This window comes from Mugil cephalus, chromosome 7 (assembly GCF_022458985.1).
Source record: "Mugil cephalus isolate CIBA_MC_2020 chromosome 7, CIBA_Mcephalus_1.1, whole genome shotgun sequence".
Classification (NCBI taxonomy): Eukaryota; Metazoa; Chordata; class Actinopteri; order Mugiliformes; family Mugilidae; genus Mugil; species Mugil cephalus.
The window spans coordinates 9,880,121-9,907,834 of record NC_061776.1 but is presented as its reverse complement, the minus strand read 5'-3'; the positions used below and the strand labels follow the sequence as shown (position 1 = coordinate 9,907,834).

The window sequence follows — 27,714 nt, the reverse complement described above, 5'->3', positions numbered from 1 at the left end:
AATGGAGAGATTAAGTAGGGATATATTCACATACATGTTCTATAATAAACTCGGCCTAGAGCTATTTATAAATATACATTATTATTATAATGATTCTGCATTCAGTATTAAGCTATCCCTTATCCCTTTGCTAAAATATGTTGGATTCGTGTTAATGTAAAGGAATTTAAATTTGTGGGTGGAAATTTAAAAAAAAAAAAAAAATACATAAAAATGTCTAATCAATCAAAGACTTTTCGACCACCCCTGAAGTACCTCCGCCTCTAGGGGTTGTGGACCCCGCCTACAAGGTACCCAATTTAAACTGAAATGTATTGAATGTAATTCATTTTATTTTTTTTTGTTTTCTTTTATTTTTTTTTTAAATGTAATATATACATAAGCTTTGCATTTTATGAATGTAAATTGATGAAATTTTATGTTTTGACTTGTAATGTGGTGTAGCATATTACATGTAAGGTGTGGACCAGCTAATGGGGGATCCTTAAAATAAATAAAGTATATATATATATATCCATACAACACTCAGTGGAGTCCCATTGATCATTCAATTATTTGTTTAGAAAGACATATAGACATGTGTGACATGTTTATCTCTGGGTCTGGATTTGACCTGAAGTTTCCTCAAAGTTCACCAAACCTCACTTTGGTATAAATTTAAACGTTACTGTGGACAGACAATATTTCACACCACTTTTGGGAGGCAAAATTGAGAAAAACCTCTTCAATCAAACTGAAGGCGAAAGGGCAGAATTCCCCCGCAGGAGAACAAGTATACAGGATGCCATAAGACCAAACGAGATTTTTAAGAACGTGTAACAAAGCGGTGACTGCACAACTGAATTATAAATGCAATTTGTATCTACGATGTCGGGCGGATTCACTCAAAAAGACAAATAATAATCATTTAGGGAGATGCCGAAGAAAAACCGACGCTGACATACACAGGCTACATGCAGACATAACATCAGAGGATGTTCGGAGATGAAGAGTAATTTGTCCAGAGAGACATGTCGGACAGATTACTGCTGACTGCCAGACTGAGCATACAAGGACGTAAACACTTCTCTTGGAAAACAAGAGGGACGCCGGGACACTTAAAACAAGCCAGCGAGAGACTAAAAGGCTGTTATTATTATGTATCTGAGATCACCTTATTACTCAAACAGTAATTACACATTATAGACAGAAGGATTTTTGTGGAAAACACATCGCTGCACTAAGAAAAAATAAATAAATAAAAAAAACCCTCAACAGGCGTCTGCCGGTAACCGTCACAACATTATGTTTGGATAAAAACACCAGAAAACTGTAATTATCAATCACACACCTGTCAGCTCTAGTGGGATATTCACACACATTCGACAGGTAGAAAGAGAAAATTCCTACCTCTTTTGGAATCATGAAAAAGTCCCAACGGCGTCTAGAGAAACAGGTTCACAAACATGCTGAAGTGACGGAAAACATTAAGCAAGGTAGAGGAGCTCTGTGTGAGCTGCCCACTCTCCCTCCTCTGCCTGCAGGTCAGCAGCACTCCTAATCTGATTGCTCTAATCTCCCGGCTCAACATGGGCAGGCAGAAAAAAAGACAACAGTCATCCATTTTGAGGCAGAATTAGAGGGGTATCTGCTGGAGAGGAGAGGGGGCATCCTGCTGGAGAGAAAGGTTGTACTACACTGGAGGTGGGGGCGCGTCATGACAGCAGGAGCAGCAGCAGCGGCAGCAGCAGCAGCAGGAGAAGCCGTCATCAGCGTCTCTGTCAGAAGATTTACCTGCACGGCCGTGTGCCGTGCGCACGTCACTCCGGGAGACGGCGCCCGCAAAAATAAATCAGAGGGAACTCAGAGGGAGCTTATCGGACTCAGAAACAAGAGGGTCTGTTTCAGGATTTGTGTCGCACACGTGTGAAATGACTCACTCCTGAGCAGCTGGACAAGGTGGAGGGATAATTAGGTGAAGCCTGGACGGCAGAGCAGCGAAAGCACTTGAACCTGCCGAGAACCGTGAGGGCGGAAGACGCAGGCCCCTCCAAAAACCCGTGCCCAGTTGAGGGTGGAATGCGAAGAGGTGGAAGTAGAGTTAACTTCGAGGCTAAGAATGTTTACTCGTACGCAGATCCGCCGCAACTTTATAGTGAATAACACTGGTCGTCTTGTGACAAATTCAAGTGTTCTGGTGGGAAACTTTTGGACCTGAGGATTCAGGAGGAACAGCACAAGGTGTTGACTTGGACTCCAAATTCACTAGATTCCAAACTGAACAAATATCTGTGAGATGATCTAACAACATCCTGTTACTGTTAATTAAAAAAAAAATTGTCTCTTTCCAGCTTCTCAGGTGTGAACATTCATTCAGGTTCTCGGGTCGCCGGTTACGCAAAACAATCTGAAGATGTCACTCTGGGAAATTCGGACGAACTTATTCGGTTTTGTCTGAATGATTAACTTAGAAGTATAAAATCTGAACAAAACCTATGCAGTAAGGCAGCTATGTAACGGCTTGAGTAAATGATTAAACTTATGTCTACAGGAACAAGGAGATACATGAATAAAGTGGTTTCAGACACAACCCTGGCTGAGGCACAAACAATGAACTGAAACTGGATTAATGGAATTAAATGTTCCTAAATTCAAACTTCCGTTAATCATATTTTTAAACATCTGTAATTCCTAAATTGCCTTAATAACTTCCTGAAATCATGTTGTTTACTTGGTATCTTATGGACAATTGACAGTGTTCGTACGGTATGTAACACAGAGCATATATATATATATATACAATATAGAAATAAAATAACCTTGAGTAAAGTTTCAGAACCCCAGTTCTCCGAAGCACTAAAATAAAAAATAAAAAAACAGAAGAAAAACAGCTTAAATACTTTTTTTTTTTAATTTGCAGCAAGAACTGTTGCATGTCATCTTTCGTCTGTATAGTCACAATAATGCGATGAGGCAAAATTTACTGTGCCAATTAACTCGGCGTATGTATGAATGAATATAAAAAACGTAAACAGATACATAAGGTTTACATACTGAGAAGAGATGTACCAATCACAGGCTACAATGGACACAGTAATAAAATTCTTTATAATTAAGAACCTCATGTTAAGAACACTTGTGTCTATTCCACATGGAATAAAATACAGAAATTAAAAAAAAAAAAAAGGCAACATTAGAATTTGAACCTGCATTAAGTGCATTGTGTATATAATATCATTTTTTAAACAGATCAAACATTGAACAAAGCGATAGGCTCACAGTTCTCCAGAAATCCATGTTGTGATTGGCAAACATTCTCCGATGAGTATTTAAAAAACGCGACGCTAAACATTCGATGTTGGCATCAAACCTTTCGTATTTGCTTGTTTTGAATGCTCAGACCAGCCACTGTTGACACTAAGACGGTAACATGTACAATAGAAAATATATTAGTACTTAGAACACTTTCATGGTTTATTTTCACAGGCCTACATCATTTCCTCTCATTCTCCCAGCTTGCTGATAGAAATTCCCAGTATACAGTCTTTATGGCACAGATACATTAATATTTACAGATATAATATGTTTTTCTTTTATTTTTTTTTGGTGTCAGACAAAATGAGCCTCTCTGTGTTCGAGCTCCTGCAGCCGCCGCGGTCTCAGTCTTTGGTAGACGGGCTTAGTCTCGCCGGGGCTGAGGTCATCGGGGCTGCTGGGGGGAGGAGACTGCGGGGGCGAAAGGGTAGAGGAGGTCGACACCCCGGGGTCAATAGCACTGTCAATAGAGTCCTGTGCCTGGAGCTTTGCAGGATTAGGGCTTGTGAGAGGACTGGAAGAAGAGGCTGCTTGAGGAGGGCTGGTGAGGGAGAGTGATGATGATGATGATGTGGTGGTGGTGGTGGGGGTGGGGGTGAGCGATGATGACGACGAGGTGGTCGTGGTGACCGTCGTTACGGTGGTAGTCCAGTTTGGAAGCGTCCTGGCTCGGCTGGCGACGGAAGCGGGGGGCTTGTAGAAAGTTCCGGGGGGAGGCTGCAGAGTCCTCGGTGCCCTGAGAGTTAGCGGAAGCTTTGGGGACGTGTTGGACTCAGTGGCTGAGTTTTCCGAGTCGTTATCCCTTTTAGAGGTCCAGGCAGGCTTCACTGACATTGTGTATGGGTTGTTGGAGAACACGGTGCTAACAGTACTTGCGGCAGAGACCGCTGAGGCAGAGACAGTCGGCCCGACGGCGACAGGCATCGTCGCCTTCACGGGCGTAACTCCAGAGCTGGCAGATGGCAAGTTGGCCATTATCATAGCAGTCCTGGGCGTAACATCATAGTGCTTGTATTTCCTGTCCCACGTTCTCCTCTGCATAGTCTGTGTGTCAATAAAGGGGGTGATGTAGTAGGTGCTGACCCTGGACGAGCGAGATTTCTCTGGCTCCGGCATCTCCTGGATGGTTTCGGTGACGGGGTCCCGGCCGGCAGAGCTTCCGTCGGTGCTGTCAGAAGTGTTTCGATTATTCCTCTCCAGGATCTGAGCGGGGTTAGGCAGGCGCTCCAGCGGCATGCTGATCGGTCGAGACACGTGTCTGGTGCGCTGGGCGCGGAGCTGGACCTTCGGTGGTCCTGTGGTGGGGGCGGGGTTGGGGGCGGCGGCGGGGGCGGCGGCGGGGGCGGCGGTGGTGCTGGGACGGCCGAACACTAAGGTCGACCGCTGGACTTCTCCTTCGCTAGGAGCCTGGACCCCGTTGAGCCTGTCCAGCGCTGAGACCTCTGTTCGGTTTCTTCCTGGCTGCACCTCGTGCATCTCATCCAGGATGTGTGAGGACGGGATGACTGATGAGTATCTTTTGTACACTTTGGCACTCTGGAGGAACATAATTGACAATCGGGTTACAATCTCAATAACCAAACTAAGCTGTATCCACAAAATACCCAGACAGAGCCGGCTAGGGGAGGAGAACAGGAAAACATCTTGTTGTAATAACTGGCGTGTGTTTGTCCACCAGTCAGACAGTTCCTCCCCTGGAACCCCAGTGGTCATACAGTATGCATTAATATGTTATCTTTATGCAGTCACGTGCTTGTATTGTTACATAACAAGTTAAACTCGATTAAAAAAAAACGTGGTTTATTGAGAGTTCTTGCATTGCTGCCGTCATCATTTGCCCTCTTCTCCTTTCACTCACTTGGCTGCTCATATTCATTCATGTACAAGGTTTAATCCCTCTTACCTCTTTGATATCCATCAGGGAGGTAGAGTGTCTGCTAAGCTGCTGCACCTTCTCTTGCGGGGTGAGTCTGGGGGAAGCCTGGCCAGCGGTGGCGATGTTGGAGCCGGGCAGAGCGGACGCGTCAAACACCGTCTGGAAGTGTCGCACCAGCTGCTCCACCATGAGAGCCTGGTAGGGGTAGTCCACCAAGGAGGACAGGGACACCTCCGCGTCCGCCTGCCGAGGCTTCACCAACGTGGGGCCGAAGATGATGCCGAGGTTACTCGCAGTCATCTTGTTCTCCTCGGCCTGTTCAGTGACTCTGTGGATGTAAAGAGCAATGATTTACTTTTTTTTATACGTGCCTTAAAGCATTTGCCTTAAAGTTTTACGCAGTTTCTGAATTACCGTGACCCACAGTAGTATGTGGTATCGACAAAATTCAAAGTGTGGCTGAACACTGGGAAGTTGTGCTTTTGTCTGGAAGAACATTGGTGACATCTTATTTAGTTTTTACCAACGAATTCCTCTAAAGCCACTCACTCTTCCTGGGGCCCCCCGGTCTTGCATCACTCCCCAACCTGCAGCCGACAGCAGCGGTGCCTCATCATTACCGTAATGGCAGCTTTTTTTTTTTTCCCCCAGAAAGGGCAACTTCCCAGTGTTCAGCCACACATTGTATTTTGTCCATTGGCGAGTAACAGTAATTGAAATACTGCAAATTCTTTTTTTTTTATTATTATTTATTTATCTGTGGCCGGATGTTTAGGTCTTAAAGGGTTAATAAAAACAGAGTGGAGAGAGTCTGTAAACATTAAACTTGGTACAGGAAGTGACTAAGAATAAAAACACTTTTCAGTTACGTGATTGTCTAAAAGTCGAGAACCAAATGCTTCCAAGGAAGCAAATTGTTAAATGATGTAATACGTACTATTATATACATATACATACTACTCATTTTAAAACTATCGGTGCTGGTTAATGAAACCTACAAACAGGCCTTTTTGTGCACTGCGTGTTCCTGTATGTGCAATGGGGAAGTTTCCCTTTGTGTACTAAGAGGAAGTTTTAAGTATATTTGCGAAGCGAACAACACTTACATAATCACTTACAATAAAAAAAAAAAAATGTGTTTCAGTTTACAGAAGTTACCTGTTCAGATGTGCGATAAGGTAGCGCAGTGTCCTGTAGTTGGCTGCAGGCAGCTGGCGGAGAAGGTCTCTAATCTTGAAAATGACTTTGTTCAGCTGAACGCTCGGACCGGCTCTCTCTCCACTCTGGGTCCTCCGAGCTTCTTCATTCTCCTCCACTATCACCCTCTGGCACTCTTTGGACAGGCCGATGAAGTCGTTGTAGAATCGATACTGGATCAGTGGCTCCGGTAACTGTTTGAGTCAAACAGAAAGAGAACATGTTCTAAGGTTCTCGCTGGTGAGAGACTTTATTCAGCCGCAAGAGAAATTGCTTGGTCAGAATAGCTCGGTCGCACATAAAAACACTCTTGAGAAGTAAAAGCAAAAGTAAAAAAGATAAAATAAACTAAAATAAAAGTAAGTTGAGTTGTCGGGTGGAGGATGAGCTCTGCTGCCCCTCTGTACTTCGGTGTAGTGGGGGTGACCTTGTCATGTATATTAAATGAATATAGTAAAACTTTAAAAGATCCAGCAATATACATTACCACTGAAAAGTTTTCAAACACTCCAATATTTCTTTCTTTTTTTTTTATTTAAATGTATGAAGTTCACGTTTCATTTTACTCTGAAATGAAGGCACAGACCAAATAAACAACTGAAACTCATCTTAACCATCTTTGGCTGAGAGTTCTTCCCAGTTTTGTTGCAGAAGTTCCCAGAAATGTGTGGCACCTTTAGGGAGCTTTGCTTTCACTCTTCTGTCCAGTTCATCACAAACCAGCTCCATGGGGTTAAAGTCTAGAGACTGGGCCACGGTCCACTCCATATTTTCAAGCTTTCCATCTTGTTTTTATCCTGAGGTGGTTCTGGTAGAGCTTGGACTAAAGTTTTGGGTCATTGTCTTGCTGTAGGAGGAAGCCCTGACCAACTTTACCAGAGGACACTGTGTGCTGTTCTAAAACTTTTGACCGGCAGTGAACTTCTAAGTGTGCAATAATGAATTAAAGGCTCACCTGTCTCAGGTAGAGCTTGAGGACGTTGCTGATGTCGTGAGGGGAGAGCTCAGACAGCTCAACCAAGTCCTTCCCGTTTTCAAACGCCTGGCACAGTTTCTCCACACGTGATTTGGCACCATTCACACGATAAATGCCCTGTAAAAAGAAAAAACAGAAAGTACATAGATATTTTAAGAATAGACATAAAATCCAAAACTATACTATTATAAGTAACATAACTATTAAAGTAATCCGTAAACCTATGAGTTGGATGATATGTATTATCACTTATGAAAGAAACAGACTGACCTTGATGTTGAGGGCTCGGCTCTCAATCTCAGATGTGCACTTCTTGATTATAAATGGGATACCATCCGAGCTGTTTTTTGCTGCTTGGGCGAAATCGATACCAAACAGCTGAAGTCTGCCTTGCAGCTTTTTGTGACCACACTGGATAGCAAGCGTCTCCAGACACTTCTTATGGCAGGCCAAGGAGCACTGGCACAGAGAAGAAGACTTATTAACACTTCAAAGACATAGATCCTTTAATGCTTGATACACGGGTGCCACATTATCATTTCTATGCTACTGTAAGTGCCAGTAATGTACCTCTTCACACTCAGCGCCGTGGAAAACGACCAGACTGTCACACTCTCTGCACTTAGACGGAGCTCGTAGTTTTCTCAGCTTATGGGTTTGAGCGGCTTTGGACATCTGAGCATTTCGGAAGGGCCCGGGTGAACTGGCCGTCTCTGTCACCATCTCCGCCAGACCTGAAAATCAGAGCGGCCGGTGAGAAGAGTTCCTAGCACGCTGCAATTATCACAGGGAGGCCGACAGAAATTCAAAGCAAAAACTTAACCTCACCACACTTTGCAAAATAATAGCCTCGAGTAACTTTCCTTACTTTTTACACTAGTTTAACACTCGTTTGCTGCCTAATACACAAGATTCAGATAGGTGAGAAAGTTACAGACTATGCAGTGTTTATGTTTAAAACAGAACAGAAGGCCCTCTTCCTGATCATGGATTTTAGCACACAATGACATACAAGAAAAAATAGGTCTGAACAGTAGAAAAGCTGTTTGGCTGCTTCGGTTCACAATGAGAAAACAAACACAGCGACTGGGAGAGGTCATCACAGATACAGGAAGTATAAGCTGAGCCCGTACGCCAAAACCAACATGACCTCGATCTGCACGGCTCCGTGGAGTGTTAAAAAAATTGAAGTAAGGAGATTTGGACCAGCACAACGGCGCGAACACAATCACGCACGACACTGAACTGCGCAGCGCTCTCTTTCGTCATTTCTCCTTCCCGTCCTCGACTTCCCTGTCACATAAACGGATACACTGACTGGGCGCGCTAACGCGGACGCAAGTCCAAAATTAGCAAACGCACGAGCAAACATTTGCCTGAGCAGGAAAGCACACACAAACTGCACTTTAACAACACACAGAAGCAGACGAGTCGCACCATTATCCGAGGGCGACGGAGGCTCCCTCTCATCCAGATCATCTGCAGAGGACATGGTCCCAGTGGACGGAGTTCTGGGCAGCCGTCGTTTGAAGTCACCTTCACAAATAAATAAGTCATCAATTTTTACAAAGCTAACAATGTGACTAAGTACAGGTTTGCAGCAGATCAAAACAAGGACAATATAAAAGACACAGAAAAGCTGGAATGCTCCACATGTGTTAAGTTTTTGTTGAAAGTGTAACAGCTTTGGACATTGTGGCAAGAACCTCCAGCTGAGCATCATACAGCGAGGACTCAAAATACTGAGTTTGCTTATGATCATGAAAACAAACCTTTTTCTGTTGTTATCTGTTCACTGTCTTTGTCAAGAGACGTTTCAGGGTGTTTCCCAACATGAGATCATTGCACAAACGTTTAATTTGCCTGCCTCGCGTATCCATTTTCATGTGCAAACAGCCCTCAAGACTTTTTCACAAATCTGCATAAAGGCTTAGTTTTAAAATCCTCTTACCTGGACTGGCGGTGGGGGAGTCCATGGACCTCGACTCGCTGCTGCCTCCGGCGCTCTCCGAGTCGCTGCACATCCCACCCTGGCTTCCCTGACTGCTGGAGGTCCAGGGTCTCGGCGGGGCCTGGCTCCTCAGTGCTGCAGAAACACACACACACAAAGACCACCAGTCACACAGAGAGACCACAGAGCAATCCAGCTAAATGACAGCTTGGCTTTTTTGTTTTTGTTATTTTGAGACACAAGCAGTCACATTGATAGTCCAGACTTATGATGAGTAAGCCACACACAACGGCAGCTGTTTTGACTTAAGAACATTTCCATGAGTCAGACCATAGGGCAAGTCCCTGTCGTGAAGAAGTGTGTACGAAACGCACAGATTGTTGTAAACTTCACAATCTCCAGCGACGCCAATCATTCAGGGCTTGTTTGTAAACCGACACAAACCGAAGCTGACACGTCCTCCGCTTTTCAGTACGTGCCTTGTATGTCCGTGCTGCTGTTGGACCTCCGCTCGCTGATCTTCGCGGGCCGATGGAGGGAACCGTCCGCGTCATCTCCGCTCAACACGTCACCGGAGGTGATCGATGCCTGCGACAGGTTGCCGTGGGAGGAATGAGTGCTGCCCACTGACCTTTTGTTGAACACAAACCTGGAGAAATAAAGTCGACATTTAAGGTTCGGCGTGATGGATTTAGGTGTGAGAAACTCTTTTATTGTCCCATAGGTCAGCATTATTAAATTACACTGAGTGTATCTGTGGGGGGTTGGCACAGCTGTTGATCAACACCGGTGACTCAACCTTGACTGAACCAGGAACTTTTGTGTTTGCGAACACATAGCGCTGAGAAAATAGGCAGTTTAATGAGTAAAAATGTGATTTCATAACTACAAATAAATGTTAATGTTTTCAATGTGTTTTAAGTAAGATCGATTTTTTTTTTTTAGTAGAAGAAGTTGTGTTATATAGTCAAGACTGTACAAGATCAGGAACAGAAACTGAAATGAGATTCAGCAGTAAACCGCTAGACATGTTTAACATTTCCCGTCATGAATGTCTACATAATAACGAAAGCACAATCCTGGTGGTAAAGTGCTGGATTTCCGTTCCCGCATGTCACACTCTTTAAATCAGCGTCCACACCTATTGCCTCACAGAGCCACAGCATCATTAACCTTAGCGCCAGAAGCTGAAGTTACGAGGTATCGCTTATTTTGTAGCTGCTAATGAGAGCGTGTGTGTGTGTAGGAAGCCATTTGACAGAGCTTTGACAACATAAGCAGGGTTTTAGGGACGGCTCCCGTCCAGAGCCAAACTCTCACGCTCGCAATCTTCCCTGCTGCATTCAGCCTGCGCCACAGATATTTCCTGAGGAAGGGCAAGAAATTCAACACGCGTTCTATCTCTCCTAGATTCCCTCTCTCTCTCTCTTCCTCCCACTCTGACTCAGTGCTGCATCTGCTGAAAGAAGAACTAAGCAACTTCAAAATGGGTGGCAGCGCCTGCGATACATTTCAAAACACACTGGGCTTTTCAGTTTAACACACCATGATCAACGAAAACTGCATCAGGCAGGCTCAGTTCACACTCACTGTCTCATATTATTTCATGTGCAATAATCTCTCATAACTCATTTAAAATACCAAACCACAGTAAGAGTGCAGCGAGCACATTTCACAAGCTATTCACTGGACCAAACTGTGGAGCTTTGAGTCTGATTATGTCAATTTCCTGTTTTGCATATCAGTATCCTTCCTGTTAGTTTAAGGATTCAGAAAGTGTACGTTTGTGGTTCGTGTTACCTGGAACTGTCGGAGGAGATGGAATCTGAGTGGAGGCGCTCTTTGGGCAGATGTTTGGGTAGGTTCCGGGCAAACTCAGCATAGCATTCGCCTGGCTCATACAACTTGGCGCCGTCACTCAGGGCCTGGTAGTGAGCAGGAAGTGACACAGTCTGTGACTGCTGCATCTGAAACCAGTTCACCGTCACCTGAAAACACACACACGCATCGGTTAATAAAATCACAGAGTGAGTCATCCAGTTGCTCTTAATCTCGGTCTCAGGATATAATACTAAAGTGACGATAGATAGATTAAATGCCACATTAATGATGGTTTCATATAATAGTTCAGTCCAAGTTAAATAATATCGAAACACTGACTAAAAACTAAAGTTTGCTCATGCATTTTGAACAAAATATCAGTTTTAGACACTTTCCTGAATCACATTTCACTACTCAGTAACCGTGACCATAATATGGACTGTCTCTTAAAAACATTGTCTCATTTCTAAGTCACCATTTTGGACAAGTGTCACTTGCGCCACTGACAGCCGAAGTGTCAGCTTTGAGTTAAACTGAAAGTAACTGTTTTTGCTTGTGGAGCTAAAATTTGTACGACTGTATTGTGCAGAGTGGCTACAAAGTGGATGTGTCCTAAGGTTAGTGTAGTGTCCAGGTTCCTCTCTCAATTTCATTATCAATGTCCTTGTGCGTAGGCGGACTAATAAAAGCTTAGACTGGCTCTCACAGCTTTGAGCGTGAGGTCACACTGGAAGATCATCTCCCGGATCTGAGTGAGGATGGTTCTCTTAGCGTTGACCAGATCCATTCTTCTGACGCCTGCGTCAGTCATGCAGGTCTGGTACTGGTCCTGCGCCTCCTCCGCCTGCCCAAAAAACAATGGGCAGAGAATTAGCATAAGGACGTGGAAGAAAGGAATTCACCAAATTACTGGTGTCATCAAATGAATTTCCTTGTTTTGTTTTTTCCTCCTTTTACGCCCCCACCTTCTGAAGAGCCTCCTCCTCTAGCCTCCTTTTCTTCTCCAGTTGTTTGTTTCCACCAGCAGGCTGCTCCTCCTGGGAGCGGCTTGTGGACGATTGGGCTTTCTGGTACTCATCCCTCCTCTGGGTCTTCAGCGCTCGTGCCTTACGCAAGGTTGAGTCTGCCTCTTGCTGCCAAAACCACACGCATCATGTGATTAAACTGTGACGTCGGCTTTATCGTGAGTATAATCAGACACACCTTTGTGGATGATAAACCGAGCTTGTTGCATGTAAGAACAGCCAATAATTCATGAGGAGAACACTTTTTTGAAAAACTAGTCAAGCAGAAAAACTCACACAAAAAGCTTCTACGTGGCTGATGATGCAAAACATTCTATTTTGTATGAATCTAACCATGTTGCCTGTCTGTCTCCTGGCCTTCTGACTACATTGCAACATTTACTGTGGCCTGAAATACACAAAGGGGGAGTGATAGCGTTGCTACTGAGCCAACAGCAAGCAACTAGTGTTTATCTATAGAGGAACTCTTCACATACCATCTTCTTTTGCTCTCTCTGCCACTGCTCCTTGATGTCTTTTCTCAGCTTGTCCAGTTCAGTCTTGCGTGCCAGAAGAGGCTGAAGGAAGGTCAACGATTAGACGGAGATATTTCAGCGAGATCTTTTTTTTTTTTTTTCATGTTTATTCTCAATACTCGTCTACAGTCAAGATCTTCTTGCTATGCTTACCTGTATGAATTTATTTGTTTGAAGGGCCACTGCGGTTTGCAAAAGCAGCTGGTTGTACTCAATGTCGTTCTTGAATGTGGAGATGTAGATATCACTGAACGGCATGTAGTCCTAGGAGAAATGATAAATAGAAACTGATGTTCACATACTGTGTAGGCTTCTGTGTATTTTTCTTACATAAGTATGTGGGGGTAACAGTAAATAAATATTAAATCTTATTTAGTAAATAACGTTACCTGTTGACTGGCAAGCGCCTTTGCAGACTCGGCCATTTTGGAATAGTTTTTGGCATACTCAACATCTGGAAATAATTAAACATGTTTCATTGGATGGTACGAGGGTAGACTCAAACGAACTCACATTTCTCATTCATGAGGTAACATGGGAACTGGCACAGGTCATTATATTACACAAAAGCAGATAATGAGTGCTCAGAATACCTCTAAGTGGAACAGTAATGGTTTTAGCACAGGTATCAGATTGCAGTACAAACTTATGAACACACTGTCAACCTGTAGGCCTCTGCAAACACACTGCTTGTTAATATAATCAACTAAATATAGATAATGTCTTATTGTAGCATATATATGGTAAAAGCCTAGTCCATATCTCCAAGACTAATGAAGTCATTATGATGGTTTAAGATCTATATGTTTATGCAAGATTTAACTCAGATTTTTAACAAAAACATTGTAAATTAGTAAATAAATATTCTTTCCTATATTATCTAGTACAATGTCTTCATGCAGTGATCCGCATTAGTCTCACCCAGGGCCAGTCGTTTCTCCATCCAGGCCAAAAGGTCCTTGATGTACTTGGACCAGGCCTTAGCGTAGAGCAGCGCAGACTCCACCCCGCTGTCATTCTTAAGCAGGGTCAAGTCAACCTCTTCTTCCCGTGACAGTGACACCTCTGAGCCTGTGAAGCCGGCACAAGAGACACACAAGAGACACGCATATCACACATCAAGGGTAAGACGAAAATTTCCCAACGCTGGACTGATTTACAGTATCTCGGTTCGACTATCCCAGCAGACGTGCGTGGGAGGTAAATGAAAATAAGATGAAAAAAAAGAAAAAAAAAAAGCATGCTGAGGTAGTGAGGTCAGCGAAGTTGCCAGTGTAGGAGGATATAAAAGTGCCAGGCATCTTTTAGAATAATCGAACAGCATTATTTTCTTTTTTACTGGTTACACCGTGCAACCTTTCCCAGCCACCCGCCATCTGATTCTACACAAACCCCATGTGTTTCCCATCCCACACGGAACTACTCTCCAATAGGCAAGGAATGTCAGATATGTGGAAGGAGCGGGGAAAACGAGCAAGTAGTATGAAACACGCAGCAGAAATAACAGGGGTGGAAGCAGAGGTTTAAGGCGGGTCTACCTCAGGCATTCAAGTGTCCAAAGCCTAAATCACTCAGCTAACTCAAAAGCTGACATATCGGGCTACCCTCAGCTGCAGAGCGACCGTCAAATGCTTTGTAAAGAATACACTGACATCTATTATTTTACACGCAGATAGCTCAGGGATCAATGACGAAATGTGAATAACACTTACCAACGAGATCACTTTTCTCTGAAACATATCCTTCATGATCCACAGAGAGGTTGTCAAAAGACTGTGAAAAAGACATTTCTGATTATAAGGAGCGAACAGCAGACGTGCAATCAAAGTCAGACATCAGAAGCAGCCACATTTTCAACACCCCAATTAAGAACAGAAAGCAAGTCTTTGAGGCTTTTTTAAATGGAGGCGTGGCGAAACTGTTGCTTTAAGTGCACCCTTCTGAAAACCTTGAAGGTTCAAAACAAAGGCGAGAATAAAGAAATATCTGGTGTGAAAGCAGGGAACAGAAAGCTGGTGTCTCACCCTGCTTCTCCCGGTGTGGGGGATCCCCAACCCTGAGCTGCTGTCCACATCTCCCATAAGGAAGTCAGAAACTCTGAAGGGTGGATACACATGACAGTCCGTGTCAAGAGTATAGTTTGGCATGTGCAACACAGCAATATTTTCAGTTACAAAGTGACTCAAGGAGCAAACCTGCTATTTAAGACACATATATAGGACACACATAATAATAGGTTAAACCAGGCCAACAAGCTCCCGTCTTGTCAAAGTCAGGCCAACTTTTTTTTTTTTTGGCTGAAACACAAAAAAAGTCATAAAAAATCCAGTGGTGTTGAAAAGGTAAACAAGCATTGTACTCACACATTGCCGAATGTGAATGCCAAAGCGTCAATGGATGTGTGTATCTCGCCAAATATAGCTTTTTTGTTTGCTGGGTTCACTTCCTTGAAGTTAACGCCTGTGGAGGGAGATAAAAACCCTTTTAGTCAAAATGAAATGGAATAACAAATCAGCTTGTTCTATACCCAACAAAGGAACTTGCACAGTTAGGCCAGCGTGTGACGATGACATCTTAACCACCAAGACGAGAAAACCCATGAACAATAGAGCAATTATGTGACAAACAAATGAAGGAGCTAGATTTAGTATTAAATGCAGATTGCTATGGTCTCTTGCAGCCACCAAGACCATATAGCTTTTCTAGGAAGTCATTTATTGGCTATAAAGTTGCTGACATTCTTGCTGACATGCAAAAATTCAAATCCTCTCATTGGTTACAGTACGTCAAGTGTTTTACAGAAAAGGCTAAACTAACTGCTTTAAAACCACAACTACTGGAGTAGGAGCAGTCGAAAGGAAATGTCACGTACAATATGCCTTCGTACCCAAATCCAAATGTCTTCTTGAAGCGGCATCAAAGGTCTCCAAGGTTGAATTTTCAAAATATATTCAGAAACAGTCCCAAATGATCCCTCCTTTGCTCCAATGTGTTATAATCCTCCGGGCCATAATCCATGCTGATCATGCACAATAAAGAAAAATCGATGGTATGCCCTCTTGGTTTTTTTAAAATATGGCGACAGCAAGACGTCCTGCAATTTTAAGACGCCTTCCGAGCTTGATATATCTTCGCGAACAAGCGCACAGAGCAGAAAACGCTTCCTTCAGCAAGAAGACATTTGCAGAGAGCAATCAGAGGAACCAAAGACACAGTGAGTGAAATCCGACTAAGCTGAGTACTTCCTGTCTGCCCCACCACAGGAAACACTCACACAGCACGGGTTCTGTGACATGAAACGCTACAGACAACCATGACAACACTTACCCGTTATTTGTCAGTCAACTGGCATTACACGGGGACCACAAAATTTCAGCAACGTGAGTTGTGAGTTGCTGGGTAAAAATCCTCTAAACGTTTCTAGCATCCAGACTATTTCGCAGCCTTTTCTGGCTCCATTGTCTCTTCAGGAGATCCAAGTTAGTTGGTGGAATAGTAACTGTTAATTCCCAGCCTATGTAGAAGCATAAAAAAGGTCACGGCATCCTGGGTATCGGGAGGCAACCCCGCGTTCAGGGGGACTCTCGAGGACAGCGAAGAGAAAGGAGGTGCGGTGCGAGCCTCCCTGTCGTGCACCTCCCTGGCCCTGAATGCTAGCGTACAACTCTGCACCGACTTCTTCCTCAGGACATCCTGTGGGTCTCATAACAATGATTCCAGAGCTCGCCCCCCCCCCTCCTCTTGTCATGACTGAAATATGGAAACTGCATCATTCAAGTACAGGGCCCATTGTTTTCTCACGGTTGAGCCGTAAATGAGACAATTAGCCCATTAAATGCTTCCAATTTCTCTGGCCCATTAAAACAGTTTCTGTAATGTTGTAGCGTTAAACACTAAAACGAGATGTGTTTAAATGCAGAAATCCAATGTTTACCTTAGATCAATTAAGCAAATTGACAGGGGCATAAAACGTATCATCGACTTGCACATACAAAACAGACGCACCGTATTTCGTTTTATCGCTGTGCAGTTTTTCCTGTACGCCGAGGGGGAAAGTGAACACTGTCTCAAAATGTGACCAGAAAAGAAACCTTGTCTGTTTTGAGCCAATGAGACTCTGCGAAAAGATCTTATCTTTGATGACACACATGCAGAAGAGCACGGACGGCAACAATAGCCGCCTCTGTCTGGCATCAAACCTTGTGCATTGCACAGCTTTGTGGAGCTTTGCGAACATGTTTCTGACTTTTTCACCTTTATCAACACAATGCGTACAGTGTGAGGCACAAAAACAATAGTAGGAGAAAATCTCGAGTGCCTAATCTGGCATTCGAAACTGGTTAGACAGCAATGTGTTTGGAGAGGGGAGGGAGGGGGGGATTTTTTTTTTCAAGTAAATTCTGGCAGCTGTCCAAATGCCCCAGGTGTCATGACCAAGCTTCAAAGAGGAACACGGGCGAAGAGTCGACACACTCTGAAGACAGTGAGGCGCACAAGGCCTGTTATCATCCGAACCTTTGAGTCTTCATCTCTGATGTCTCACTGATTCATCCGCCTTTCAGTCCCTCCTTTTCAGGCCTCCTCTGGCTCGCTGTCTGTGTTAGTATTGTGTTACTGGCCATTAGGGACGGGCCATCCAGGGAGTGAGCTGACATAAGGCACCCCCTTGTGGACAGGCAAACCCCTGAGTCAACGAGATATGAAACTACTGTACACAAAATGACAGAGTTCCTCGTAAAAGCAAAGGGACACTGCACTGCGATGTGCACTTTCACCATCGTTCCATCAGCGTTTGCATGAACGACTTTGCTTCTCTTTCAAACATGAGAACTCCTTTCTCATAAGAAATGCCGTTACACTCACAAAGAAATCTTGAGAATTGACAATCTTGAATGCAGTTTTTTGCGCTGGGGACCCAGCGGCACAATTTATTCCCTCTCTACACTGATTCCATTCAGTCAACTTAGGATCCTGAATACGCCAAATGACAGGAAGCAGACAAACAGAACTTCATTATGACAGCGACAAAGAAACTGTATTTACTGTGGATTTGTTGAAAAGCGGTAAATACCAAATCCATTTAGGATATCCGTCATGTCAGCACCAAACTGATCTATTATACTGGATTATTTCACCCCTTAAGCTTTTAAAATACTTTAGATTTATTATATGACTTTCAATGGGTTTTATTGCAATATTTGCGTTTAAATGCTGTATAAGTATGTAAAAGGCAGGATGAGTTGGTTGCTTAGTGTCACTGTGCCATTCTTCTATTCTATGACTCATACTGAAATGTGTTCAACCTCAACAAAGACAATCATTCCTTTGGCTAATCAGTATGTCTTTTGTTTCCTTTTTACATTCTAGACATTGTCAAAGCACCACTCAACAGGCTGCACATTGCAGACGCACATTCTTATCTATTCTGAGACAACAACTGAGATGGGCCCGAGATACGGCAGGTGACCTGCTAGAAAAGCAGACACCTCATCACACAGGGAAGATAGGGAAGTAACGTGGACGAGCAGACGGCCGAGGGGAATGAAATGCGGAATGCAAATTACAGCTGTACAGTCTCCGCTCTAAAGATTCTCGTGTGCGAGTCAGGGGAAGACTAACGCTCGCAACGGTTAACTTTTTTAGCAGATGAACTTGTGACTACAGAATTTCTTTGTGTGTGTTCATTCAAGAGACGGGAACAAATTTGTTGCGCAAGGAACAATTACGCCTTCATTGTTTTAGACAAAACACAGATCAATGAGATATCTCAAAAAGGTGTTTCCCAGACTTACGTATGCCCTGGTCCTGATCCACTATCTGAGCATCACATCTGAGCGTTTCTTTACGTATTCACCTTTATGTCTGCGTGCACTCATTACATGCTGGTGAGTAATTACTGACCTTTGACCTTAGCAATGACCGTGCCAGCTGCTCCGAGGATGTCGGCCGAGTTGAGAGTCTGGTGTTTCCCAATGACGACCTTAAGGATGCGGATTAGCTCTGCCAAACGCTCCTGCACCATCTCTTGAAGACCTTCCAGATTCTCTGGAAAAAAAGAAAGTCCGTTTTGTTAGGTTGTGTAAGCATTTACACCGTGACGAGAATAACAGAATCTTAATTAATTAAATCCGAACCTCAATTGCCATGCAAGGTCTGCAATCACACATTCTCAATTCTCAAGTCACTACCTCATCGTGAGTCACATGTTTGCCAGTGTCAAATTAATTCCTGGCATTCTTTTTGTCATTGCCACACACATTACATATAAAGCACTTTGTCATTTGGAAACTATGACGTCTTTGCTGTTATCTTTTATCCTATCCATGCAATTCCCCCTCAGGACAAAAACATTCTGTCTTTATCTGTTGTCTACGTTACAGATGAAAAGCGGAAAACAGAGACAACTGTGGTTGAGAGATGGTGACGAACTCAGTTTCACGAAATGACTGTGATGCAACTTGTTTTCTCCTTCCTGAAGGCAGACAGTGACACGGTGCGCGACGGAAGAGGCGCGGCATAAACAGGTTGAACCGTCCCCGTCACTATTCTAACATTTGCTCTGAGGTAAAGATGGAGAAGTTCCTACGTGCTGTCTGAGCTTCTGTGGTCAGGCAACGTTCGGAGTGACAAAAATGTACCGGTTCAAGAAACCACAGATTTTATCTGCACAGTTGCCACAGTGTCAGTCAACATCTTTCCTGGTACAGTTAACAGCGACAGCTAAGGATGAGATTTATTACATAGTCTTTTTTAATATTATGTTATTGAACGACAACAATAAGGCCTTTAAAGTATATAATTCAAAGGGCTCTCATCATAAATGGATGATAAAATGAAATTCTGGGAGCGACTGCAGCCACACACATGGTACCAATTATGCAATCATGTGTTTTTCTGTATCAGTTAGACAGACAGTGCGAGCAGCACAGAAAGTTGAGGAAGATCTTAGATCGCTCAAATGCCAGTGAGGTTAAAACAGACGACAAGAGGAGTAAAAGAATGTACAAAATGCATTAGATTACCCTTCTCTAGTTATTTTTCAACCATATCATGTTCTATCAGTCGTTCTGCTATGAAAGGCATCTCCTTCCTGTAAAACTAGGCAAAGCAATGAAAAGAAGCAGCCTATTTTTTCACGCATATAACCGGTAAATACACCGGTGTTTTTTTTTTCTACGTAACTTTTCAAAGCAGCTCTTAAAAGATAGCAGGGGAAATAATTAAACTTGTGACAAAACGACCTTCTGCTGACAACAAAGCAACAGCAGAAGAGGAAAGAACCTGTGTCCTGCTCTGATCCAGCTAATCAGAGGAGACTCCGCAGGTTGGCACCAGACAATAGGTGAGTTCATGTCTTAGTCACTGTTTTGGAAGAAGCGGGGGCACCGGCTGGAAAGAGAAAAGTCATCTGTTCTCCATCAAGGCTGCTCTAACCGAGCAGCAGGGTGAGGCGAGAGACTGAATTTATTGCGAGGTTAAAAGGAATTACAGAGGGAGTGAAATTGAGAGCCTGTGTGTGTGTGTGTGTGTGTTACGCTTTCTACTCCTCTCTTATTCATACGCACACTAATTCAACTGGCCGGCGTAAAACATGACAGAAGAGACATAATCCACGACTGAGACATAAGCCCCGGCCATCTGTGACGCTATTTCACAGATGACAGAGGAATTAGACATTAACAGACGCTAAGCAAGAAAAGAACTGAAGGAAAGGAGTTGACGTCATAAACAAGACAAGTAACGGCGTTTCTTCGGCGGTGTATAAAAAAATATAAATATAAAAAAATCTTGGATGCAGATGCTGAATAGCGCCAATATGCCAGGTATGAACACAAATATTTTCAGCCGGTCACTTGTGATCCGATCACTCAGGACGTATTCATTTAACCAAGTCCGGACGGGGCCCACGTCCCCAGCTTCCACCCTGGGATTAAAGAAAATGTGTCCTTTACTGCAGGGGGCTCACCTGCACACTTGCCCCAAGGTGAGAGGTCCCTGACCCTCACCACACACTTTGAAGTCTGCCTCTCCACCAACACAATGAATCTTAATTAAGCACCCTCTCCTTCCTTTTTAACCCTCCTCCTCAGTCGTGGCATTAGCGGTTAGCTCGCTGGCTTTTGAAGATTTTCTTATCAAAGGCTTTTTTAATTAACATCTAAGAGCCAGTCTTAATGAGGCGCACACCTGAGAATTTTCACTTAGCGTGACGCAAATAGAGCATGACTGAAAGCGCTGCGGTGGAATCAGAGGAGCGATGTAGCCCAGGATCACCCGCTTCCTTTTCATGTGAAAAGAAAAGAATTTAATTAACTAATCTGTTCTTCAGAGGAGCAAAGTGGGTGCAAATTGGGAGGAAATAACAATAGTCGTGATGCTGTGGCAGCAAAAAAAATGCGGAAGTCCTGAGCCAATCTGGTGGATCAGAGCTGAAGCCAAAAAAGGCATTTACTCTTTGTTTACTGGACCCGCTGCCAGCCATCAAAAGCGCAGCACTGCGCAGAGTTAAAACACGGCGGCGTTAAGTGGCGTACAAATAAATAACAGCCAGCCATTTCAATTAATGATAAACACACCGAGAGCGACCTTCAGCAAACAAAGAGAGTCCACGCCAGTGACAGCGGAGCCAGAGTCAGAATGTGAGAGAAAATATTAAAGGGTCAAAGATAATATAAGCAAATAATGACTTTTTAAGATCATCAAAAGGAGAAATAAATCATTACAACTGTGAGAAATAAAAATGTAAACATGGCCGCAGAGTTTGTGTGCAATTAGGCTTCTTAGATCTGTCAATTAAAAAATTATTGTGGGAATAAAGTTTCAAAACAGGTCAGATTTATACACTTGCTTGTTGCTTCTATGATCGTGTGAGAGTGTCTGGACTCGCTGCAGCGGGCTGGTAAAAATCAGCAGTGAGTGGTTTTGTCACAACAATGCCATCATAAAGAGCGCTGGAAATTTGCTGGTGATTGTGAAGGCCGTTCCATTGTTTTGGTAGAGATAAGAGCGCAGAGGCACAGAGCCGGGCCATATTGTTTAAAGGAAGACCCCCTGCCACCACCAACGCAGCTCAGGCCTGCCCTCATCTTTCTTTACAGCGGCGTGGCGTGCTAGCGACCCGGCCGCGCTTCACGCTCGGCCTGCTTCGTTTATTTCCTAACAAATCGAGACATCCTTTCCTTTTAGGGCAATAACTTTATCATGAAGTCTAATAAAACGACATCATATGTGTCTTAAAAACATGCTTCTGGTCCTTCTAATAAAGAATTACTGATAGCTATAAATAAAAAAAATAAATGAAAAGTGATTTAGCTTGAACTGCATTAGAAATATTTAACAAGGTAACAGAAATCTGTCAGAAGGGTGAGAAACACCTTCTCAAATCACTAAAAACCACTTCTTAAATCACTAATATCCAGAACAGTTTACTCTTCTGTAGCTCATCATCTTGCAAACGTTACATGTCATAATATTGCTAAACACTCCAAACATGTGTTGTAATTGTAGTTGGGCGGGTTCAAGTGGTGACTCAACTTTAATGCAGAACACCAGCCCAAACATTTATCTTTTAAATTAATGTTGCCTCTTAAATTGTTGTGTGTGGGGGGGTTCCATTGTGTCTTACAAAGCTCTTTGTGAGTCTGGCGCAGAGAAGCACCAATCTAATCCAAATCTTCAGGTGGTCTGACAGAGGTTACAGCCTCCGCTCCCCCCACTGATAACAACAGGCAATCAACTGGCCCGTCTGGACACGCGATCTGCTCGACATGAAACAAGCCTCGACAGCTCCGGTGACACAGTGCTGCTTGGGAAACAGCCGCAGGGCTTTGCTGAAAGACCGAGGAGGCCACGTTGGTCCTGCGGTATCCTCCTCCCCATTTCCTGGAAGGAGGGCCGGCTGACACATTTACACCTGTAGCAGCAGACTGTTTTCCCATTTTCTTTCAAATGTGTACCGCATTCCAGGCTGCTGATGCACCATTCCCCACGGTGACTCAGCCGTCACCCCGAATGCTCCCCTTCGAAAATGGAAACAGCCACTTTCAGCCCCTGACCATAGATAAACCGAATGAGCCGAACTCAGATTATCCGCAAATCTCCTCAATCCCTAACCACAAGGCCAGAAAGCGTAAAATACTCACTGTAATAGACTCCGCTTGCATTGCTGAGCTGCCTGCAACCTGATCGGCAACAGGTGGAATTGTTTGGGCAGGATTCCATCTCCAAACACTAATTTCCCCCTCCGTCCAAACAAACACAGCATTGCTGGGTGCCTCTCCGTCCTTCCCATGCCTTGTTTGGAGACGAGTCGAAGCCTCAGACATCACACAGACGGTAAACAGCGAGCGCTCCATAAACAGCTACCTGCTCGCGGGCTATTGGCGGAGCACAACCCGTGAGGTCCGGCCTTCACACACGGGCTAATTCTTTCACACTTCATTACATGTTTTGGGTGACTTTCATGTCAGGTGCAACACGATGGCATTCCTGAATGAACACTCTCTATAAGGCGTCGGGAAGGGTTACGCAAACCGATTCCGAGTCTAAGTCTAAACTCAAATAACAGTTTCGGCTGATGTTGTAAAGCTACGCGGGAGAAAGAAAAACAAAGACAGACGTGCGCATTCAGTGATGACTTCACCTCAAGGAGTTGGTTACAAGGTTTTGCAAATAAACCTAAATATCTGAATGAATTACATCACTTACTACAACAAGGGAATGTGTGTTTGAGACTACCGCATTGGGCAAGAGAAATGACTCAGTCCGTCAGACGGGAGAAACGAGAGATCTAGGTATTTGTTGGGACAGGCATGATTGAGTTTTTCTGCGGCTTATAATTCAAAGCCCGCGCAAACATGACATTAGTTTTTTTTTGCTGCTCTACAAATAAAAAATAACAACCTGGCTCACCAAGGAGCAAAATAAGCCTCAGCCCTCGCACTGTGGCAAGCCTGCCCCAGAGCTGTAAATTTTGGCCGTTCTACCCAATCACCAGCAGTAACGTCCCCCCTGCTAGCGGTAGCTCCAACGGCAAATCCTCCCCTCGCCATGACCAATGTCCTACACAAACATCCAGAGCCCATAACCATAAATCCCACCCCAGGAAACACACCCCGACCACAGGCTCGCACAAAAACATCCTTCAGCATCACAGGGGAAAGTTACTGCCCAACAAATCTCTTCTTTCTTACGCCTAAGAGCAGCGGGCCATTAAACCATTATGTGCTAGATTTCGGCTTTTTTTTTCTCAATTGAAGGCACCACCTGCAAGTGGCCACTTCAGTTTGCACTGGGGGCATTTGAGCGAGAGGAGGGAGATATTTGTGGGGATATATTTTTCCCCAGTGGCGGTGGCTTTAAGGCCAGAAAACAGATAATTAAACTGGTTAAAATGTTTGAAATTGGCCTAATTTTACAATTAGATTACATGCACTCACTTGCCACTTCATTAGGTACAGTATGAATGCAGTCTAATGTAACAGTCAAGCCCTAAATCTCAACTCTGTGACGTTAATGTTCACTTTACGGTGAAACAGGGTAAAAAGAAACGCGAAAACTCAACTGTATAATCGTTTTTTTGGAATCAAGGCGCTGCTAAGTTGTACTGAATTAAACAAAAATATGTTTCTCTTATTGAGCCAAGCCCACTGGCTAAACCGGGGTCATCAAAATATCAGAAACACATGTCGGTATAACACAATTCAATTCAACAGTACTATAAACCACAGTGGAGTCAATGGTTACTTTTCAATAAATGTTGAATACCGAAGCTAAGATTTAGTGTGAGACTTTTACACTTGAGTGCATTTGATGTGCCTAATTAAGAGCCAAGTGAGTGTAAATGTCAATATTTACTCAAATAAGCTCTGAGCACATAAACTCAAACTTTCTGAATTGACACCACATAACCTCAAGTTTCCAATTGTTTTGTAAGCTCCATTCCAACGTCGGCATAATACAAGTGGCACTGAACACCCACTGAACAGTTTTTATCGTATGCTGCTCCTGCTGACAATAACAAAGCTACAGACTGGCACTGTGAAAACACAGAACAATGCAGTTTAACTGGAGTACAGTACGATCTTATCGCAGTGTCATGATGACACCAGCAGTCAAAAAGAGCCACAGTTTTTTATTACGCTACAGGGATTCATGACTCATCTAGATATGCTCTTCCTTGTTTAAAGGCATTTAATGGCCCTGCTTAGATTCCACTAAAGAGTGCGAACAACATTTTTTAGCAGCATAGTCCTGGAGTTTATCTGTGGTCAAAGACTGTACAATGAACACCATACATTGAGTAAATAAGCTTTTAAACTCGTGCTCTGCAACTATGCCAAGAGATGTTTGTTCTACCTGAAGTAGAGCTGTGTAAGACTCTGCTGTGAGACTCTTTTCCACCTGAGGCTAAACAGCCTAAAATAAGCCAGACTCTACTCAGCATAGAAACCTCACAGAAACCGAATTTCTGAAGGTGTCCCCGATCTGTTTTTTTGTAACACGAGCCATTTCAAGTTAAAACCTCACCCTCTCCAGCCCTAGTGTTGGCCTGTACACTATCCATAACTTCCACCGCATATTTCTCAACACGCATTCCTCACATTTTTTGGCCCGATGAAGGGCAAACCACAGTGCTCCTGTACTTAGAAAATTTCAAAATATTTTGAGGGGAAAAGCAGACTTGGGTGAGTTTTACTGCTCCAAGACTTATTAGCATATGAACTAGAGGCAACAGTTTCATTTCTAGTTAGTTTTGCTCCGTTATATTCATTCTCTTACACTGACTTGCCAGTTCATTAGGTATACTAGTGAAAATGGATGCATTCTAATATAAAAAGGGCTGGAAAGGGTGACGTAGCGGAGGACAAAAACCACAATGCATTGTGGGCTTATGGGGCAATGGGAAAGTCTGTTTATGTTGCGCGGCACTGCACTTGTGTTGTTTTTTTTTTAGCGTGTTAACATTAATGTTAGGGATATAAAGTCTTTGGCTCAGAAAACAAACAGCTGCGTAGAACGATATTTCGCTTTTTGACGGTTTTAGATACCAACCAACACAAATGACGCTCTCTTCTCTGGTGCCGGAGCAACACCATGGGTGGTGGCTCCAGGAGACCCGTCGGTCAAATGACACCAAAAAGCGGTTGCTGTTGGTGTTACCGTGAGACAAACATACCGAGACACTCTGCCAGCATGATTTAACGGCCCAAACGGTTCAGCCTGCTGTTCCGTTAAATTTAACGGGGCTCCTAAAAGTGGCAGATTTGTGAATAGAGCGTCAATGTAAACAAACAATCTTTGAACCTAAAAATGGCACTTGTGATCCGCAGCGCATTGCAATCATATTTCTATTTTAGTCAGCGGCCTGGGCCGAGTAACAGACACACTTTTATGTTTAACAGCACTAAAACCACATCATTCAAAATGATCCTAAAGTTGAATTATCACCTTCCCGACACTGTTTCAACATGAACTGAACATTATAACTGCCACGAAGGGGGATTTAGTGCAGGACTGTTACATTAGACGCTTTCAGTTTGATTAGTGTACCTAATGTAAGTGGAAGCATATACTAACTGACATGACTTTGTAAATACAGGCATGTGTAGTCTACGGCAAGCAACGAATGTTCCTCTTAACTACTTCTTTAAAAATATAAATTTCCCTCTTTTCATAATCAAAATTTTTTTTGACCACATAACGAGTTCTTCTGAACCGTCGTTTTGTTTCGTTATGACAACCAAACTAAAACCAAAACAAAGATTTATGACATGATTTATTGTTTAGCATAACAGTCACATGTACACTCATTTCCCAGTTCAGTAATTCAAATGTGTGATGTTGTACTGGATTAAAAGTTATTTTGGCTTTCAAAATAAAAGGATGTGTTGGGAACAAAATATCACATCTCAACAAAGCAAAGTGTACGTGTGTACATATAAAATATTGATTTAACGGCTAAGATACAGCAGCACGTCTGTATCAAGCTTAGAAATTGTTCCACTTTACTACTCCTTTAAAACAGGTATAATGTCTGTATTTTTCATCACCAGAAATGTCTTTGACGACACCGTGGCATCTTGTGAAGAGCAGATATGACCATGAATTCAAAGTGAATTCATAGTCAATGTGCCTCACACCTACCACTAGTCTATTGAAGGCACTATAGCTACAAGTGAACATTTGTTCTAAAGGAATGCAGAGTATGCAGGAGAGCGGGGGGATGGGAGGGGGACAGCAGCTCGGGCTGTGTGTGGAGGACTCCTTTTTCATGCCGATTAAAACCATTAACTAAGCTGTCCTCTGCAACAAAACACAGGCTCAGACGGAAAAATCTGAATGAAGAAATCGCTCCGACATTTTTAACTGCACGTGTCTTTTTTTAATATCGGCCCCGAAGGTCTTTGCAATTACTGCTCTTGAACTGTTACTACTAAATGCTTGTAATACTGGAAAATTAAACCTCACTGGGTGCGCTTGAATTAAACGTAATAGAAATATTCCAACATGAGAGAATGTCACCTAACAATAACACACCACATAACTGCATGATTTTTTACAAGCATACTCCTGTACTCAAGTGAGGCTTTGTGCTAAAATACAACTTGTCCATTTATGCATATGAATATGAATGGCTGCTAAATCATTATTTCATCATTATTTCAGCATCATTTTGATCCAGATGGGTACATTGACAGTGTGTTTTGATGGGCCTTGATAGTGGGCAAAGATCATTTTGGAATAACAGGAGCATGAGGACAGGGGTCACCTACTCAGTCAAAACTCATACAGCCTCACATTCTTTTCTTGGGTTACATTCTTTGACAGCTCGGCTATTGTTGGGCAACAAATTCCCGCGAGCGCAGCGACTGAGGGTCCAGTTATGAGAGAAAGTGTAAATCTACACCACAATCTGACCTTGGGGAATCCATAGGTGTGAAGCTGTGGGTGTGAACGCGGTGGGTCTAGTTAACTCAAGCTTACGGTCGCCGATGAAGCTCCCCCGCGGGACTCCGTCGACCGAACGCGCCGCGTGCATGCGTCGCCTCCGGCTAAAA

General features: G+C 43.5%; 2 protein-coding genes across 8 annotated transcripts in view; both read right to left on the bottom strand.

The window, feature by feature from the left end:
• LOC125011282 (retinal-specific phospholipid-transporting ATPase ABCA4-like) overlaps positions 1 to 2,118 on the bottom strand; it is a 38,313-nt gene extending 36,195 nt beyond the window's left edge. For all 3 annotated transcript variants that reach the window (XM_047590410.1, XM_047590409.1, XM_047590411.1), the window contains exon 1: positions 1,390 to 2,118. The gene's annotated coding sequence lies outside the window, so the exon portion shown is untranslated. The remainder of the gene's footprint in view (positions 1 to 1,389) is intronic.
• Positions 2,119 to 2,871: 753 nt separating this feature from the next.
• Positions 2,872 to 27,714, bottom strand: part of LOC125010196 (rho GTPase-activating protein 29-like) — a 28,493-nt gene continuing 3,650 nt past the window's right edge. Inside the window, exons 1-21 of one of the 5 annotated variants that reach the window (XM_047588581.1) lie at positions 18,790 to 18,808; positions 18,557 to 18,700; positions 15,019 to 15,115; positions 14,680 to 14,752; positions 14,368 to 14,428; positions 13,577 to 13,726; positions 13,045 to 13,109; positions 12,809 to 12,919; positions 12,617 to 12,697; positions 12,081 to 12,248; positions 11,822 to 11,959; positions 11,095 to 11,282; positions 9,774 to 9,943; positions 9,295 to 9,429; positions 8,781 to 8,879; positions 7,914 to 8,077; positions 7,614 to 7,802; positions 7,323 to 7,460; positions 6,329 to 6,561; positions 5,198 to 5,498; positions 2,872 to 4,830 (exon numbers count right to left, since the gene is read on the bottom strand). In XM_047588581.1, coding sequence (XP_047444537.1) covers positions 3,589 to 4,830; positions 5,198 to 5,498; positions 6,329 to 6,561; positions 7,323 to 7,460; positions 7,614 to 7,802; positions 7,914 to 8,077; positions 8,781 to 8,879; positions 9,295 to 9,429; positions 9,774 to 9,943; positions 11,095 to 11,282; positions 11,822 to 11,959; positions 12,081 to 12,248; positions 12,617 to 12,697; positions 12,809 to 12,919; positions 13,045 to 13,109; positions 13,577 to 13,726; positions 14,368 to 14,428; positions 14,680 to 14,752; positions 15,019 to 15,115; positions 18,557 to 18,677 — 3,924 coding nt within the window. In that variant the 5' untranslated portion in view covers positions 18,678 to 18,700; positions 18,790 to 18,808 and the 3' untranslated portion in view covers positions 2,872 to 3,588. Of the gene's footprint in view, positions 4,831 to 5,197; positions 5,499 to 6,328; positions 6,562 to 7,322; positions 7,461 to 7,613; positions 7,803 to 7,913; positions 8,078 to 8,780; positions 8,880 to 9,294; positions 9,430 to 9,773; positions 9,944 to 11,094; positions 11,283 to 11,821; positions 11,960 to 12,080; positions 12,249 to 12,616; positions 12,698 to 12,808; positions 12,920 to 13,044; positions 13,110 to 13,576; positions 13,727 to 14,367; positions 14,429 to 14,679; positions 14,753 to 15,018; positions 15,116 to 15,527; positions 15,935 to 15,982; positions 16,331 to 18,556; positions 18,701 to 18,789; positions 18,809 to 27,714 lie in introns of those variants that run through there. The other 4 variants (XM_047588580.1, XM_047588584.1, XM_047588583.1 and 1 more) reach the window with 4 other exon arrangements.